The sequence below is a fragment of the Misgurnus anguillicaudatus genome, chromosome 20 (assembly GCF_027580225.2).
Source record: "Misgurnus anguillicaudatus chromosome 20, ASM2758022v2, whole genome shotgun sequence".
In the NCBI taxonomy this organism is placed as follows: Eukaryota; Metazoa; Chordata; class Actinopteri; order Cypriniformes; family Cobitidae; genus Misgurnus; species Misgurnus anguillicaudatus.
Window position 1 is genome coordinate 18,442,284 of NC_073356.2, and position 14,880 is coordinate 18,457,163.

Below are 14,880 nucleotides of genomic sequence, written 5' to 3' on the forward strand. Positions count from 1 at the left end.
GTCATTTCGTGTCAGGTACATTTCTATGGACCCGAAGACCTCTACCACGGACTTTACAATTAGCAAAATGATTAACATAACTATAAAAAAAAACTATAAGGGAAATAACGTTGGCTTCTAAATTCCTTCAGTTTCAATGTTTTAATGCCCTTAGCATCAGTTAACTCGGTACACTGTCAGGTTAAAAAAAATTGTCCCAACTGTAGCTGTGACTGGGGCAGAACCCTTTCAAAAAAGGTTCCTAAAGAGTTCATATAAGTACCTCAGAGGTAGATATTGGCACCAAAGTGTGCGTACTAGTACCTTAAAGATACCAAAAGTGGTACTAAATGTATACATATCTGTAAATAAATGGTAAAACCTTTGACTGCCCCAGTGACAGCTTAGGACCATTTATTTTTCTTGCAGTGTAGGACGAAAAGGATTGCTGTTGGCACCAATCATGTTTGTGTTGTTCTGACTCAACCTCGGAGGTGGTAAGATTTTTGTTGTAGTTTTGTTCAAGGTATAGAGGTAGCGGGCATCCTGACACCTGTCCAATGAAAACCTGACTTTTTGTAACAAGGACATGAATGTAAAAGTCTGTTTGATCCCTTTTGCACTTCACTTACACAATGCGTTTATACTGTGTGTTGAGAATGTACATTTATAAGCAAGTATTTAGGCATTTATTGATTTGTTCTCTCAAGTCATCTGCATTTTTCCGAGCATCTAGCTTTTAAGACATCACAGTTTGCTGAATTAACGTAAATTACGATAGCCCCGGGGTCAAATCAATACAAAAAAATATATACTTAGGCGCACACACAGCCAAGTGCATTCGTGAGGTAAAATGCATTTTGAGGGCAATGTGCATTGTAATAAAAAAATCCTTTCTGGGTGATTGTTAACAAGATGTAAGATAAAATAAATAGGGTTAAAAAGTGATGTAAGGATAAGAGAGCATCTTAACATGGGTAAATAATAGCCTGATCTCACAAATACGTGAAATAGTCACGCATTATTTTGCTCAGTTTTTTGTAGTATTGTTACGTATTTCCACCGTTTTACGTGCCCGTGCCACGCATTTCTTTTCCGTGTCAGTTTCACGTATTGGTTACTCAACTGTTATTCCTATTTTCTAACAATTGTCACTTAGTTTTGGGGTTAGAATAACTTTCTGGTACATAAAATGACATCGTTACCCAAACCCAACTCTAACCCTAATGTCAGGCGACAATTGTTTAAAAAGCATATGAAAAAATAGTATAAACCAATACTTAAAGTGACATCCTAATGCAAACAGCAAATTTAACCCCAAACCGTAGCGACAATTGTTTAAAAATAGGAAAAACAGTTAATTAACCAATACACGAAACTGACACGGAAAAGAAATGCGTGGCACGGGCACGTAAAATGGTGGAAATACGTGACAATGCCATGCAAAATAATGTGTGACTATTTCACGGAAATTTGTGAGATCAGGTTGGTAATTAACCTGGGATTTAATTAACCTGGCTTATTTCTGGTTTGAGTCTGCAGATACTTCAAACAAACATCATGAGCAGAATACCAATCCACTTTAAAAGACAAGAAAATGAAAACAAAAACAAGTGAGAACACAGCAATGTCCAGTAGACCAGTGGGGACCCCACATTCATCATCTTGAGAGTGCCGAGCATGATCGTAAAAAAACACAGTGTGAACAATTCTAACATGTGTACACCCCAGGTGTACCAAACCACTACAAAGCTATAGCTGAAAACACAAAAAGAACAGAAGGGAACCAATCAGGAGAGAAGAAAATAACCCACCAGCCTCTTTCTATCTTTGTCTGTCTTTTCTAAATCTCTCTCCTATTCTGCACAAAGTTTAGACGCTTGGGAATTTGCGTGCGGAATCAAATAATTCCCTGTCTGAGGCATTAGCATACTGTTTTTGGATTCGTACAGTCTTCCCGAGGCACAGTGATTAATCACCTACATTCCACCACGTTCTTCACAGCCACCCAGGTTTCATTTTTCTTACCGTGGCACTCAGGCTGAATGCCCACCCAGGTCCTGTTGGCCAGACAGGATCGTTCAGAGGAGCCCTTCAAAATGTAGCCAGACTCGCAGCTGAATCGCACCACGTTCCCAACGGAAAACTCTTCTCCCAGACGGATCCCGTGCACCGGTACACCAGGGTCCCCACACATACCAGCCAAATCCCCTAAAAAAAGAAACATATACAATATGATAAAGGACAAAAATGCCTGAAGCAAAATGTATGCAGGTAACGTTGTTATTTTATTGAAAACTCTAAATCTGACACAAACCATTAAAACCATTGACATTCAGCGTTTTTGGCTCAGTATGCACCTGCCCTATTACGAACACCTGGAAATAGTTATGTGTGCTGTCAGTGTGCACCTAAAAATTCCCTTTAAGCCAGCCCAATTTAGATCCTTTGACAGCAAATGACTTGAAAACTATCATCTAGACACCCCGCAGGACTTTCAAACTTGCTCTATCACATTAAGATCTTATTTAAAGAGGTTAACCCAAGATTTACACAAGATGATGAGTAATTTCATTCATATTTATTGAACAACTCTCTGCGGTAGACCATGCAAGGAGATATAAAAAGGGGCATTGCGGCGGCTTGGGTTAGGTGATAATTTACTCGGAATGAGAAAGCACAAGGGACAGAACATTTTCTTTAATTTTCCTGCTCGTAATGCAGACGCCGCATTGCAAATCCTCTTATTTTTGATCCATTTACAAATGATCTTTCTATTGCTCCGTGCCTCTGTGATGCTCAACAAACAATCACAAATGCTGAATTAAGCCGAGGCTGAAGTAAATAAAAAAAATATAACTACTATTTATACAATATATCATTTTCACAAACTCACAGTGACAGGGTGCTTATTATCCACAGGGTGTGTAAAAGGCTCTTTACAAAAAAAGCTGAATGCAGTTTTTGACAGCCGGCAGAAAGAAACCGTGCAATCTATAAGAAATATGAATGTTATGAATTGTGATATTAACCTGTCAGTGGTTTTATAGCAAGGGATGAGGCTCTTCTGGCATATAGGATGGCTGCAAAAGACTGATGTGTTTATAGTGGAGCAGGGCAGCTCATTACCTGGTAGGCATGTGGGAGTCTTTGTCTCAGAGCCCAGTATGAGAAGATTAAAGCAGTTTATGGAGGGACAAAAACCTCGCCCTTCAAGGCGCTGCCTAGATGGCAATATTGTATTACTGCCTGCCGATGTGGGCTTTGATTCATCATCTCGCACGCCTACGAGACCTCGGAGACGGTGTCGTCTCGAATGCAAAAAAACAACTGCTGGCTTAAAGGTAAAGCATGTACCGGAGCAATGTGGCAGGGAGCCGCTCCACTGGCCGTCCAGCTGGCACATGCGGGTGGTGTTGCCCACAATGGTGCGCTGGCCCATGCAGCTGAAGCGGATAACGGATCCCACCGTGTGCCTGTCCCCCGAAATCTGCACGTATGGAGGCAAGCTGGGACGATCGCAGAGAACCACTGTGACAGAGGGATAAAAGTTAAGAAAGTTTTGATGGAATGCAAACATTACCCACAATGCATTATGTTGGATTTAATGATTTAATTATTGAAAACTGTAAACAGGTTACAAATAGGCTATAAAATTAGCATATTAAAGGAAAAGACCACAGTTTTTCAATATTTTACTATGTTTTTACCTCAACTTAGATGAATTAATACAGACCTATCTTTTTTCAATGCGTGCACATTTATCTTTGTACAGCGCCTAAAGTTTTATTTTCTGCCACCATACTTACTCGTGTAACTACTCATGCAACAATAGGGAAACATGGAAGTGTTTGGTGGCTTCTAAATTCATCCCTGTTTGGAGCCATAGAAATAAATGGGGCTAGGCTAAATGCTAACACATTCACAAGGCGCTGTACAAAGATTAAAAGTGCACACATTTAAAAAAGATAGGTATGTATTTATTTGCCTAAGTTGAGGTAAGAACTTAGTAAAATATTGAAAAACGGTGGTGGATTAGTCAATTTTCTTAAAAAAAAAAAAAAAATCCAGATAATTTACTCACCACCATGTCATTCAAAATGTTAATGTCTTTCTTTGTTCAGTCGAGAAGAAATTATGTTTTTCGAGGAAAACTTTCTAGAATTTTTCTCATTTAATGGACTTTATTGGAGCCCAACACTTAACAGTTTTAATGCAGTTTAAAATTGCAGTTTCAAAGGACTTTAAATGATCCCAAACAAGGCATAAGGGTCTTACCTAGCGAAATTATTGTCATTTTTGGCAAGAAAAACAAAAGCACTTTTAAACCACAACTTCTCGTCTTTCTCCGGCTGTGTGTCGAGCCAACGTGACCTCACGTAATTGCGTAATGACATAGAAAGGTCACATGTTACATATTTGAAATGACATTTGCGGACCATTTTAAACAATAACCTGACACAAAGACATTAATTAGTATCATTCCACATACAACAACGTCGGAACGGTCCTCTTTCTCCACACTTGTAAACACTGGGGCGTAGTTTCGCATATGTCATCGGTGACCTTTTGACAGATTACGTGAGGTCGCGCTGGTGCGCCACACGACCGGAGGAAGACGAGAAGCCGTGGTTTAAAAGTGCATACTTTTCATTTTTCCCGCCGAAAATGACAATCGTTTCGCTAGATGGGACCCTTGTGCCTCGGTTGGGATCATTTAGAAACTTCTTTGAAACTGCAATTTTAAACTGCAATAAAACTGTTAAGTGTTGAGGTCCATTAAAGTCCATAAAAATTTGAAAAATCCTGGAATGTTTTCCTCAAAAAACATAATTTCTTCTCGACTGAACAAAGAAAGACATCAACATTTTGGATGACATGGTGGTGAGTAAATTATCTGGATTTTTTTTTCTTAAAAAAAAATTATTTGACTAATCCTTAAATGATTTATGGGTTTATGGCTCAAAAGTCCAGTCAATATCAAATTAAACACTAGCCATTCAGAGTCTGTTCTCAGGATAACCAACAATGTAGAAAAAAGGTAGAAGGTATTTTTTACAGTTGTTATATCGACTTAGCAGTACTTTTGACATCCCCACTCACATAGGCACATGGGTAGGGAACGGTCCCAGGTGCCGTCTCCCTGACAGCTTAGTGTGCTGGTGCCCAGCAGGTAGTATCCAGGGTTACAGCTGTATGTTACTGCGGTCTGGAAACTGTAACGATGAGGCCCGCTGGGCAGGACCTGTCTGACACCATTCTCAACATGACCTGGTTCAGTGCAGTTCACAACTGAGACGAGAGAGAGAGAACAACTTATGAAAAATAGCACCGCGAAAACTCTTCAGAGAAATGCATGATTGAACGATGTGAGAAATACAGAAGATTAGGGATATCCAACCAATCCATCTCCCCTCTCCACCAAGTCACCACTAAACACACAGGGGCAATATCATTAACGTGCTGTGCCACTTAAGCATGCAGTATTTTAGTGCACATACCTGCGTTTTCTTCAATAAACACACAAAATTCAGTTTAGCCTGACACTTAATGTGCTTAAATTTGCAAATTTAAGCTACTCACCATAAACGCAAAACCCCCAAATAGACAGAACATGATAAATGTCTGCTTATATCTGTAACCCAATAAACGCAAAGAGTTGCGTCATCGGTGTCTGGTGTAAAGACAGGCTGAGGACATGAACTGGGGTCAGACAGAGATAAAAGATCGAAAAGCAGAGATGGAGACAAAGAGAGCAGAGACAAAAATAGGGGGCGGTGTGTTCGATATGACCCAAATGGAGAGAAGCAATCGAGGCTGAAGCCAGCAGATGTTTGTATTGGTTCACATACTGGAAGAAAAGCAAAATAAACTAAATAATAGTTCAATGTAAAAATAGCTCTGGCCAAAGTGGGAAGGTGAGTAATGTTTAAACTATTAAAAAAAAAACTCTAAATAATTTAAAGCAAATATTTAGTGAAACAGTTCTGGTGACTTTTTATGTATGGTTACGGGAAAACAATGAACCCAAATAAAAAGACAGACTTCCTTATTAGACTTAAGAGTGTTTCTTGTGCTGAATATGTCCAGCAGCGTTCCTTAAAACCTCTCCAATAGGGGCTGCTTGTCAACAGCATTAGACTTTCAGGGAAGTAATGCATGCTAATGCCTTTAATAGCTTTTCGCAGGGCCAGCCAAAACCATTTTCAATGATAACCCTATTAATAACTGAAAATACTGAAGAGAAAGAAAAAATAATTAAAGAAAGAAAGAAAGAAAGAGTTTATTTGTGCCGGGCATAATTCAATACCAAAATTGATGCTCCTGGCGGCCAGTGGCAATTTTGCGGAGAGGTGGTTCAATTATCTGCCGATATGAGTCTAACCAACTTATCTGTGTGGTTTAGGAGGCCATTTTGGAGATAGAAGTGGCTCACTCAGACACAAATTGGTGCTGATTAGCAAGGCTGCACAGAAGCCTACTGAATTATTGATGCAGCTCGGAGCCCCGGCATTTTTTACCAGCTCCTTTTGTGCCATTAAGCGTGCTCCTTCCCACGCTCCGTGCTAATGATAGGCCATGATGGAGAGGAGACCGTGACTGATATCATCAGACCACTTCAACTTCCTTAGTCACAGTAAACACACATTTATAATATAAAGAGAAGGAAGGGTTGAGAGGACGGGAAATGCTTTAAACTTTATTTAGGGGATAAATCAGATCAATGGTAATCAAAGGTATACTCTTTCTGTGTATTTGCATCTTACGGGGTAATTACGTCCCATTTGGCATCTATATAGGATTATACAGATTACCAATTACTGTATGAGACCTCAAATAAACATATTAGGATTATGATAATAAAGTACATTGCAAAACCAATGCATTTTCGGTCAGCATTTGCGAACAAACCACATGAGGTCATAAGGTCTCATACAGACATGTGATGAGCTGTCGGCTGTTAATCAGTTGTCACCGCAGACACGACCTTACCGGGAACAGTTTCAAAATTTATAAAAAAAAGAGTAAAGCTGTTTACAGTACAGTATATATGCAGACCTTATTTTCAGGCTCTTAAAATAAAACTCTTATTTTAAGTCCTTTATTACATTCAGTTAGTAAATTATTGAATGAGAACTACATATAACACAATGTGCTCTTGTTCTGAACCATGCTGAGCTGAATAGAGCAGTCAAGCTCAAAATGAAAATTTTAAAGCAACACACAGCCTTACTCACACTCCCTGTTTAGGTGACACACACACATACACATGCACACTTTGGATTGGCTCTGATGAAGCTGCAGAACTTACTTTTGCACTTGGGCAGAGCGTTGCTCCACTGGCCATTGAGCTGACAGTGAGATTTGACGACACCTTGCAGAACATAACCGGGGTTGCAGGCGAACCGCACAATGTCATTGAGGTTAAACTGCGTTCCCTGAGTCACACCATTAGCAGGGGTGCCTGGATGTCCACAGGTGATAGCTACACGACATCACAGCAACAGTTAATATAGCATGCATGATTATTGCACCTACATTGGAAAATTATTATTAATATTGCATTTCTTACGAATGCAGACAGGAGTCTTCCCAGACCAGCGGTGGTCCTGCTCGCAGATGCGGACGGATACACCGATCAGCCTGAATCCGGGATTACACTGGTAAACGACGCTGCCTCTGTAGTTGTAGTTCTCTCCAATGATCTGACCGTTCACAATAGGCTCTGGTGTGCCACAGTGTCCAGCTGATGAAGAAGCACATTGTAAAGTTTACAGCAAATAAAGGTGTGGTTATCAGAGTCAATTTCTAAATGCAGAAGTCTAATTTGACCTATATAAAGTGAAGTGAAAACACTCACATAGACATTGGACCTCAGCTCCACTCCACAGGCCATTGGACATGCACTCTCTTACTCTGGAGCCCACCAGTGTATAACCCGTGTTACAGGAGAAAATAGCTGTAGCTCCGTACACGGTCAACGTTCCTATTTTATTCCCATTCGGAGGTGTTCCGAGCTCTCCACAGGAAATGACTGGGTCAAATTTAAATAAGGATTATGTTAGTAATCATTATATATATATATATATATATATATATATATATATATATATATATATATATATATATATAAAAACAAATAAAACCCTATAAATATATAATAACATAGAAGAAATTATTTGGCCTGGAAAGAAATCAGTCCAGACCATGTAGTCTCAATGTGAACCATGGTTCACTAATCTGTAACCGATCTGCTTTAGAAAAACAGTAACACTGATCTGTATTTTGGGGGAGATTATAAGATCTACTATGCATACTGCAGTCTTTTGTGAAGAACTATAGGTTATGTATATTGAAGAGGGATACAAGCACACTCACTTTCACAGGACGGCCTAGGCTCAGGGTAATCCCAGGTGCCATTAGCCTGGCAGCGGATGACCCTTTGACCCTTGTAGAAATATCCAGGGTCACATGTCAGCATCATCATGGCCTCATATTTATTTTGCATGCCGTAAATAAGTCTCCATCTCCCATGATCCACTGTGGAGTGGCTGATGTCAGGGCAGGTCACAGCTGAAAGTGAGATGGGGGTTAAAATTTTAGACCAAAAAATTTCTAACCCTAAAGGGGGTCGCACACTGGACAAGATGCGCAGCGCTGAGTCATGAATCTAAAACAGAACACATTATTTTCTATGAATGTACGCACACCGGCGGCCCCTGGCAGCGGGCGCTGTGACTCAGGACGCTGCTCAAATCCCTGTTGCGCCACAAATGCCACTCACATAATTTAACATTAAAAAACATAATATTTGTCCCAAATCGTTAGCGATTAACATTGGCTGCTAAAGTATATTTTGCATTTTGAAGTAGACGCTATATGACTAAGCTCGCGCTATTTAATGTGCACTTCTGGTGTACGATACCTCCGAGTTGTCTCTGGGCTTCTTGTCCGGTGTGCGACCCCTTAACACAAGGGTTTAAAAGTTTGGGACCACTAGTGAAAACACTGCATGAATGTTTCTAATTCAGTACATTGTTTATTATTACAAATGATTCCACAGGGCTGTTAAATGTTTTATTCTGATTGGTTGAAAATGTTTCACAGGTGTTGATTATTTTTCTGCAAAACGCAAACCTGACCTGTTAAATATCTTAAAATAACCGCCAGAGCAATGTCTGTGGTAACCATGGTATAAGAGAAAATAATGCACACTTTACGTCATGCCGCATTACCAGCTTGGGTGTGCATTATTTTCGAAAAATTTAACGGCCCTTTGTTAATTATTCCTTACATATCATCTACGCAGCAAAGTTGAATCGAAAAATGCATACTTTACTATAGCAATTTTAGAAAGATTAAAGTTTAAAGTAAAAAAGTACAATTTTGCCCAATCCTAAAACTTTCTCTTTAAGATTTAAACCCTGCAGACCCACAAACAGGACCAAAACTGCATCATCAAATTATAATAGTTGTGGAACACAAAGTTTTCTGTAAAATAAGACAATTTTTATAAATTTACTCCAAAGTATGTGGGTAGATGACTCTTTTAAATGCAGGCATGCCCAATTCTGCAAAAATTCTAATTATACTGCAGAGCATAAGTATTAAAACTAAAATCCCAAATATTTAACATAGTCCCAGACAGGATATTTTGTAATTCGAAAATAATTTTAAAAAGAATTCAGCTATACACTGCATTTTGTCTTGTTATCAACCATTGCAAACAAAACATTAACACTGATCTCAAACTGATGGACTTTTTAAATCAACTTTGGTTGACCGTATGAACTTACGGACACAACGAGGGCGGGTCTCCATCGGGCTCCATCTCCCTGATTCTAGGCAAACCGTTGACACAGGCTGAGCGTTGGCCAATCGGAAGCCAGGGTTACAAGAAAATGTGACCCTAGAGCCGAGAGTGAAATGCTGCCCTATGACAGTCCCGTTTACCGGAGCGATGGGCATCCCACACGATACAACTGCAAAAGAGATAAAGACATTGAATTCTGAAAGCAAAAAAAAACCCAGAGGAATCTGTATGTTTCTTTTTAGAAATCTATTAGACTGCAAAGGCGGCATTAACACACGGCATGCGTCAGATGTGCTATGATCAGCATGTTTGCTTGCATTGCATCTTTGTAAACACTCAGTGAGCACACACCGCAAGCAGCGTGTGACTGTGCAAATATGAGCTTGCAGTGGTTTTTGAAAGGTAAACAAGAGTGGCTAGCAAGCAATGGGCTCAACCCAAGATGAAGATTACATCTGGGCATTGGCTGCAGAAAACCTGATGTTTTCAGCATCATTTACAGCTGCTGGCGGTAACCAGAGAATGACGCAAACAACACACAATGAATGGAGGATCTGTAACTGGACACTGAAGCTGCACTTAAAAATGGATAAATGCCATTGCATTACATAACAAAATTGCCAGTTTAAGGTCTATAGTCATTGCATTTGTGGTTACAAATGTACTACATCAAAACAGTCCTCTGTAGCACAATGGCTTATTTTATCTCCATTTTTCAATGGATTGATGTATAATATATACATATGCATAACACTCAATTTTGCACTGGCCCTGGGTCAATTGAATTATACTTTCAACTATTAAAAGCCAACCTTGGTGTACTGTAACAGAGCGAAGGGAGAGCTCAGAGTCTTCTGGCCTGAGGCATCTCGCACCGTTCCTGTCAAATTGAAATCTGCTTCTCTCACGGGCAACGCCCCTTGTTAGTCAGGGAGAGGTGATGAAACGCAATGCTTGGTAGACTGGAAAACCCTGGACACCGTGGTGGTCCCGAATGTTAACTGCCTCTTTCTAAGAAGGCTCTCCCCTCGGACAGCACATTAGCAATACTCTCGCAGCTATGGCTCCCATTTATTGTGATGAGCAATCTGACAGATGCAGCAATGCGTTAAACATTGATGGAATACAGAATTAGCCTCCCGGTCCTTCACCGAAAGTACAGAGATGGCGGCTTGGGTGGGGGGGGCTTGAGTCAAGAAGGGGTGGAAGATGATAAGCACCAGACTTTGGTCCGACTTACCTTGGCACAGTGGCACCGGAGCATTCCATTGGTGAATGCCTTGCGGGGTACGGGTACAGGTGGCGGTGGTCTGGCCAATCAGGTTGAAGCCCCGGTCACAACTAAAGCGCAAGGTGCTGCCCAGCTTCGTGCCTGTCTGACTGTGTACTGAACCATTCACTGGAGGGTCTGGGGTGCTGCAGTACGCCGCTAAAGCAGACACAAACGTAAACACAACTAGTCAAGTTAAGCTCACATTCATCCGTGCTGTGTCTGGTCCAAGGCATCTTTCATTCCCTTTCAATTCCTCATCCTGTTGACTGGAAATAGCAAATATTAATGCAGACGGGAGCAGGGGATTGATTAAAAAGATCTACAATATTGAACAGAGTAACAGGGACCGCCCACTTCTTCAGAGGCTTTCGTTTAAGAAGTACTTTTCCCTATACATTTTCTCCATAAGGATTTTAAGAAAGTGTTCAATGAAAAGTTCTAAGCCACGAATCAAATGAACACAGCCAGTGCACTTCTCTGAAATAAATCACAAGTACAAGCTTTAATTCTATGTCAAAATCATAGAGGTACAGTATTAGAATTAAACATTTTGGGGCAGTTCCCCGGACAGGGTTTAGATTAATCCAGGACTTTACCCTTAAGACTTGTCTGTGAAACCAGGGGATACTGTACTAGCATTTATTGCTCGAGCTTAAGGTAGGCATGACTTGCAAGGTTTGCATTATTGTTAAAAATCAATTTCTCTACAGAGACAACAAATGAGAATTTGATTTCCTGTACTCGAGTGCTGTGGGAAATCACAAAAGACCATTAAGGATACATAATAATAATAATAATGAAGATCTATCCATGTGTGTACACATGTTGTTTTTCTGTCTAAATGGTAATTCAAAACACAGCTACTGTATGAGTCCTTATACAGAGTTGCCGTATTCAAGCCAGGCAACAATCTGTAATATCAAATGAGATCAGATATTGGATATTCCTGGTGCAGATTAAATAAAAAGAGGGAATTAATTGATATGGGCATGGGATTAAATGAAGTATTAAGGAATCAGAGAGGAAAGAAATGAGGAAATAGACAGGCATGTATAATTGCTCTTTGTAATAGCAAGTTACCACCTGAACTATTTAATTAACAAAAGTATCACTATAATTAAAAATATTCATATATAATTTCACCTTTAATATTGGGAATATTAAAATTAAAGTGGAGTTGGGTGGTTAAGGGATAGCAAATACTGTAATTATCCATTTAAATATCATTAAAAAATAAAAAATGCTCATTTTAGTCAAGCACCATATATTAGCTAGCAAGTGTTTCTGTACTGACTGACATGATAAAGTTAGTCTAATGCTTATTGTTGGCTCCTTAGACAAAATATGAAATACCTTCTTATTCAAGTCGCTTTATATATGTGAAAAACTTAAATGTAAGATTGAGTTACATTTAAATTTTATTTAACATTTTGTTTGAGTACTGTGTGAAAGGCCCCTGTGTTTTAGTTCCTCACACGAAATGATGAAAAGAGTGAAAGCTATTGTAACGCAGTGTCAGACAAGGAATAATGAAAAGATGTAGAAACTGTGATGCAAGGGTAAATCCTTGGGTTTCAAGAGACAAACTTTGGGTTTCTATTAACAACACTGTGGCCGAAAATGTCTTCAGTCTTTTATCTCATCAGTAATAACAGTGCAGATTTCACATAACAGAAAAATGTGAATTTTAAATACACGTACATTTATTTTCAACTCAGCGATGGGTCAAAAAGGGACAAACCCAACCCGTACGGTTGTAATTTAACCTATGTTGGGTTGTTTTAATTCAAAATGCTGGATTCTTTTAACCCATTGTTGGGTCAAATGTATGATTGGCTTTGTCCCTATCTGACTAAATACTGGGTTGAAAATAACCCTGAATCTTTTTTACAAGGATACATTTCCCACTTATGGTTTTAAATGGTTAGCTCATCCAAAAATGAACATTATGTCATTAATGACTCACCCTCATGTCGTGCCAAACTCGGAAGACCTCCGTTCATCTTCGGAACACAGTTTAAGATGTTTTATATTTAGTCCGAAAGCTTTCTGACCCTCCGTTGAAAATGTATGTACGGTATACTGTCCATGTCCAGAAAGGTAATGAATACATCATCAAAGTAGTCCATGTGACATCAGTGGGTCAGTTAGAATTTGTTGAAGACTTTATTCAATATTGTTTTCTCTTCCGGGACTGTTGTGAATCCACGTTTACCACAATGCAGTGACGCCGATGACGTACAATGCTGCTGACGTGTTATCTGGTGCGCCCAAGCTTCGTTTACAGTCTGAGGGATTAGGACATATGCGGCATGCACACTTACACTGTTTTAAAAAATATTGCAATACCGAAATACAAACAATGTAGAATAGCTTGAATACAGTGTGCGTCTCCCTTAGATTGTAAACAAAGCTCGGGCGCACCAGATAACACGTCAGCAGTGTCGTACAGCAGCGTCACTGCAGTGTGGTGAATGGAGATTCACAACAGACCCGGAAGAGAAGACAATGCTGAATAAAGTCATAATTTTTGTTATTTTTAAACCCAAAATGTTTTGTCGATGCTTTAACAAATTCTAACTCACCCACTGATGTCAAATAAACTACTTTGATGATGTTTTTATTACCTTTCTGGACATGGACAGTATATCGTACATACATTTTCAATGGAGGGTCAGAAAGCTTTCGGACTAAATATAAAACATCTTAAACCGAGTTCCGAAGATGAACGGAGGTCTTACGAGTTTGGAACAACATGAGGGTGATTATTTTCATTTTTGGAAGAACTAACCCTTTATATGGTTTAGAGTGCTGCGGGTAGTTTTTGTTACGTATGCTACTTGTTGGTTACATAGGACTGGCCATAAGATAAATATTAGTGAAAATTTGACCATACCGTTGTTCACTACCTAGCTAAGACCCACAACCCACAGCTATGCAGTTAATAATGAATAAATGAAAACAAACTTTCATTCTGCTGGTCTCTCTTTCACTAAGTTATTGCTGTCAATCTTCAACCTTTAACACAAAATCGGATCTGTCATCGGTTATTAAGACAGGACAGAAAGTTCAGTGTACATTAAATGGTCACTACAAACCGTAAAAAAACAATGTGCATGTTTGTGTGTGTGTGCAAGAAGTGGGACTTGCTACAGTCTGTGGAGATAAAAGATGGATTAGGAAAGAAAACAGTGCAAAGCTTTATGTCTGTCCCGCCATCTGTTTTTTTCCCACTGAGGTATTGCTACAGAAGGAAAACCATATTGAGCAGGGAAACCTAGGTGTGCTGCAGCCGCGAACTCAGACTGTCACGCGGCCCTATATCAAAAATCTATCATGCGAGGAGGGAGCGAGGGAAGCAAAACAAGCTGATGACATGAGACCGAGCCTGATGAGTGAGACAAAGATGTGTGTGTTCTCAAAAACTAATGATTGGGAGCATAAGGAAACCTTTTAAATATTCATAACTCATTTACAATAATGCCATTGCATGACTTGAGAAAGCACCAGGTTTTGATGAAGCCACAAGCTACATGCCAAACAAGCTGTAAACCAAACAACATTATTTTAATATTTCTTAAATTAAAATACATTTAATTGTAACTAAACTCTTTTGGGAATGTGTATGTTTAACTGCACGCGGTCACAAACCTCAAGTCAGCAAGCAAGTCGCATGTTAATTCAGGAACTCTGACAGATTCAATCAGGTTCAGATTCATTAAATTCAGGCTACAAACTCTGAACTTAAAAATATCATTTTAGAAGCGCTGCAGCTCAGCGGTGCAAGAAACAATGGCTTGAGGAAATCCATATG

General features: G+C 39.5%; 1 protein-coding gene across 1 annotated transcript in view; it reads right to left on the reverse strand.

Annotated features, from left to right (window-relative positions):
- csmd2 (CUB and Sushi multiple domains 2) overlaps positions 1-14,880 on the reverse strand; it is a 317,300-nt gene that overhangs the window by 20,189 nt on the left and 282,231 nt on the right. Inside the window, exons 49-57 of the mRNA XM_055218930.2 lie at positions 11,034-11,222; positions 9,777-9,962; positions 8,359-8,553; positions 7,841-8,014; positions 7,553-7,726; positions 7,292-7,465; positions 5,083-5,271; positions 3,337-3,510; positions 2,008-2,190 (exon numbers count right to left, since the gene is read on the reverse strand). Of these exons, the coding sequence (XP_055074905.1) occupies positions 2,008-2,190; positions 3,337-3,510; positions 5,083-5,271; positions 7,292-7,465; positions 7,553-7,726; positions 7,841-8,014; positions 8,359-8,553; positions 9,777-9,962; positions 11,034-11,222 (1,638 nt within the window). The remainder of the gene's footprint in view (positions 1-2,007; positions 2,191-3,336; positions 3,511-5,082; positions 5,272-7,291; positions 7,466-7,552; positions 7,727-7,840; positions 8,015-8,358; positions 8,554-9,776; positions 9,963-11,033; positions 11,223-14,880) is intronic.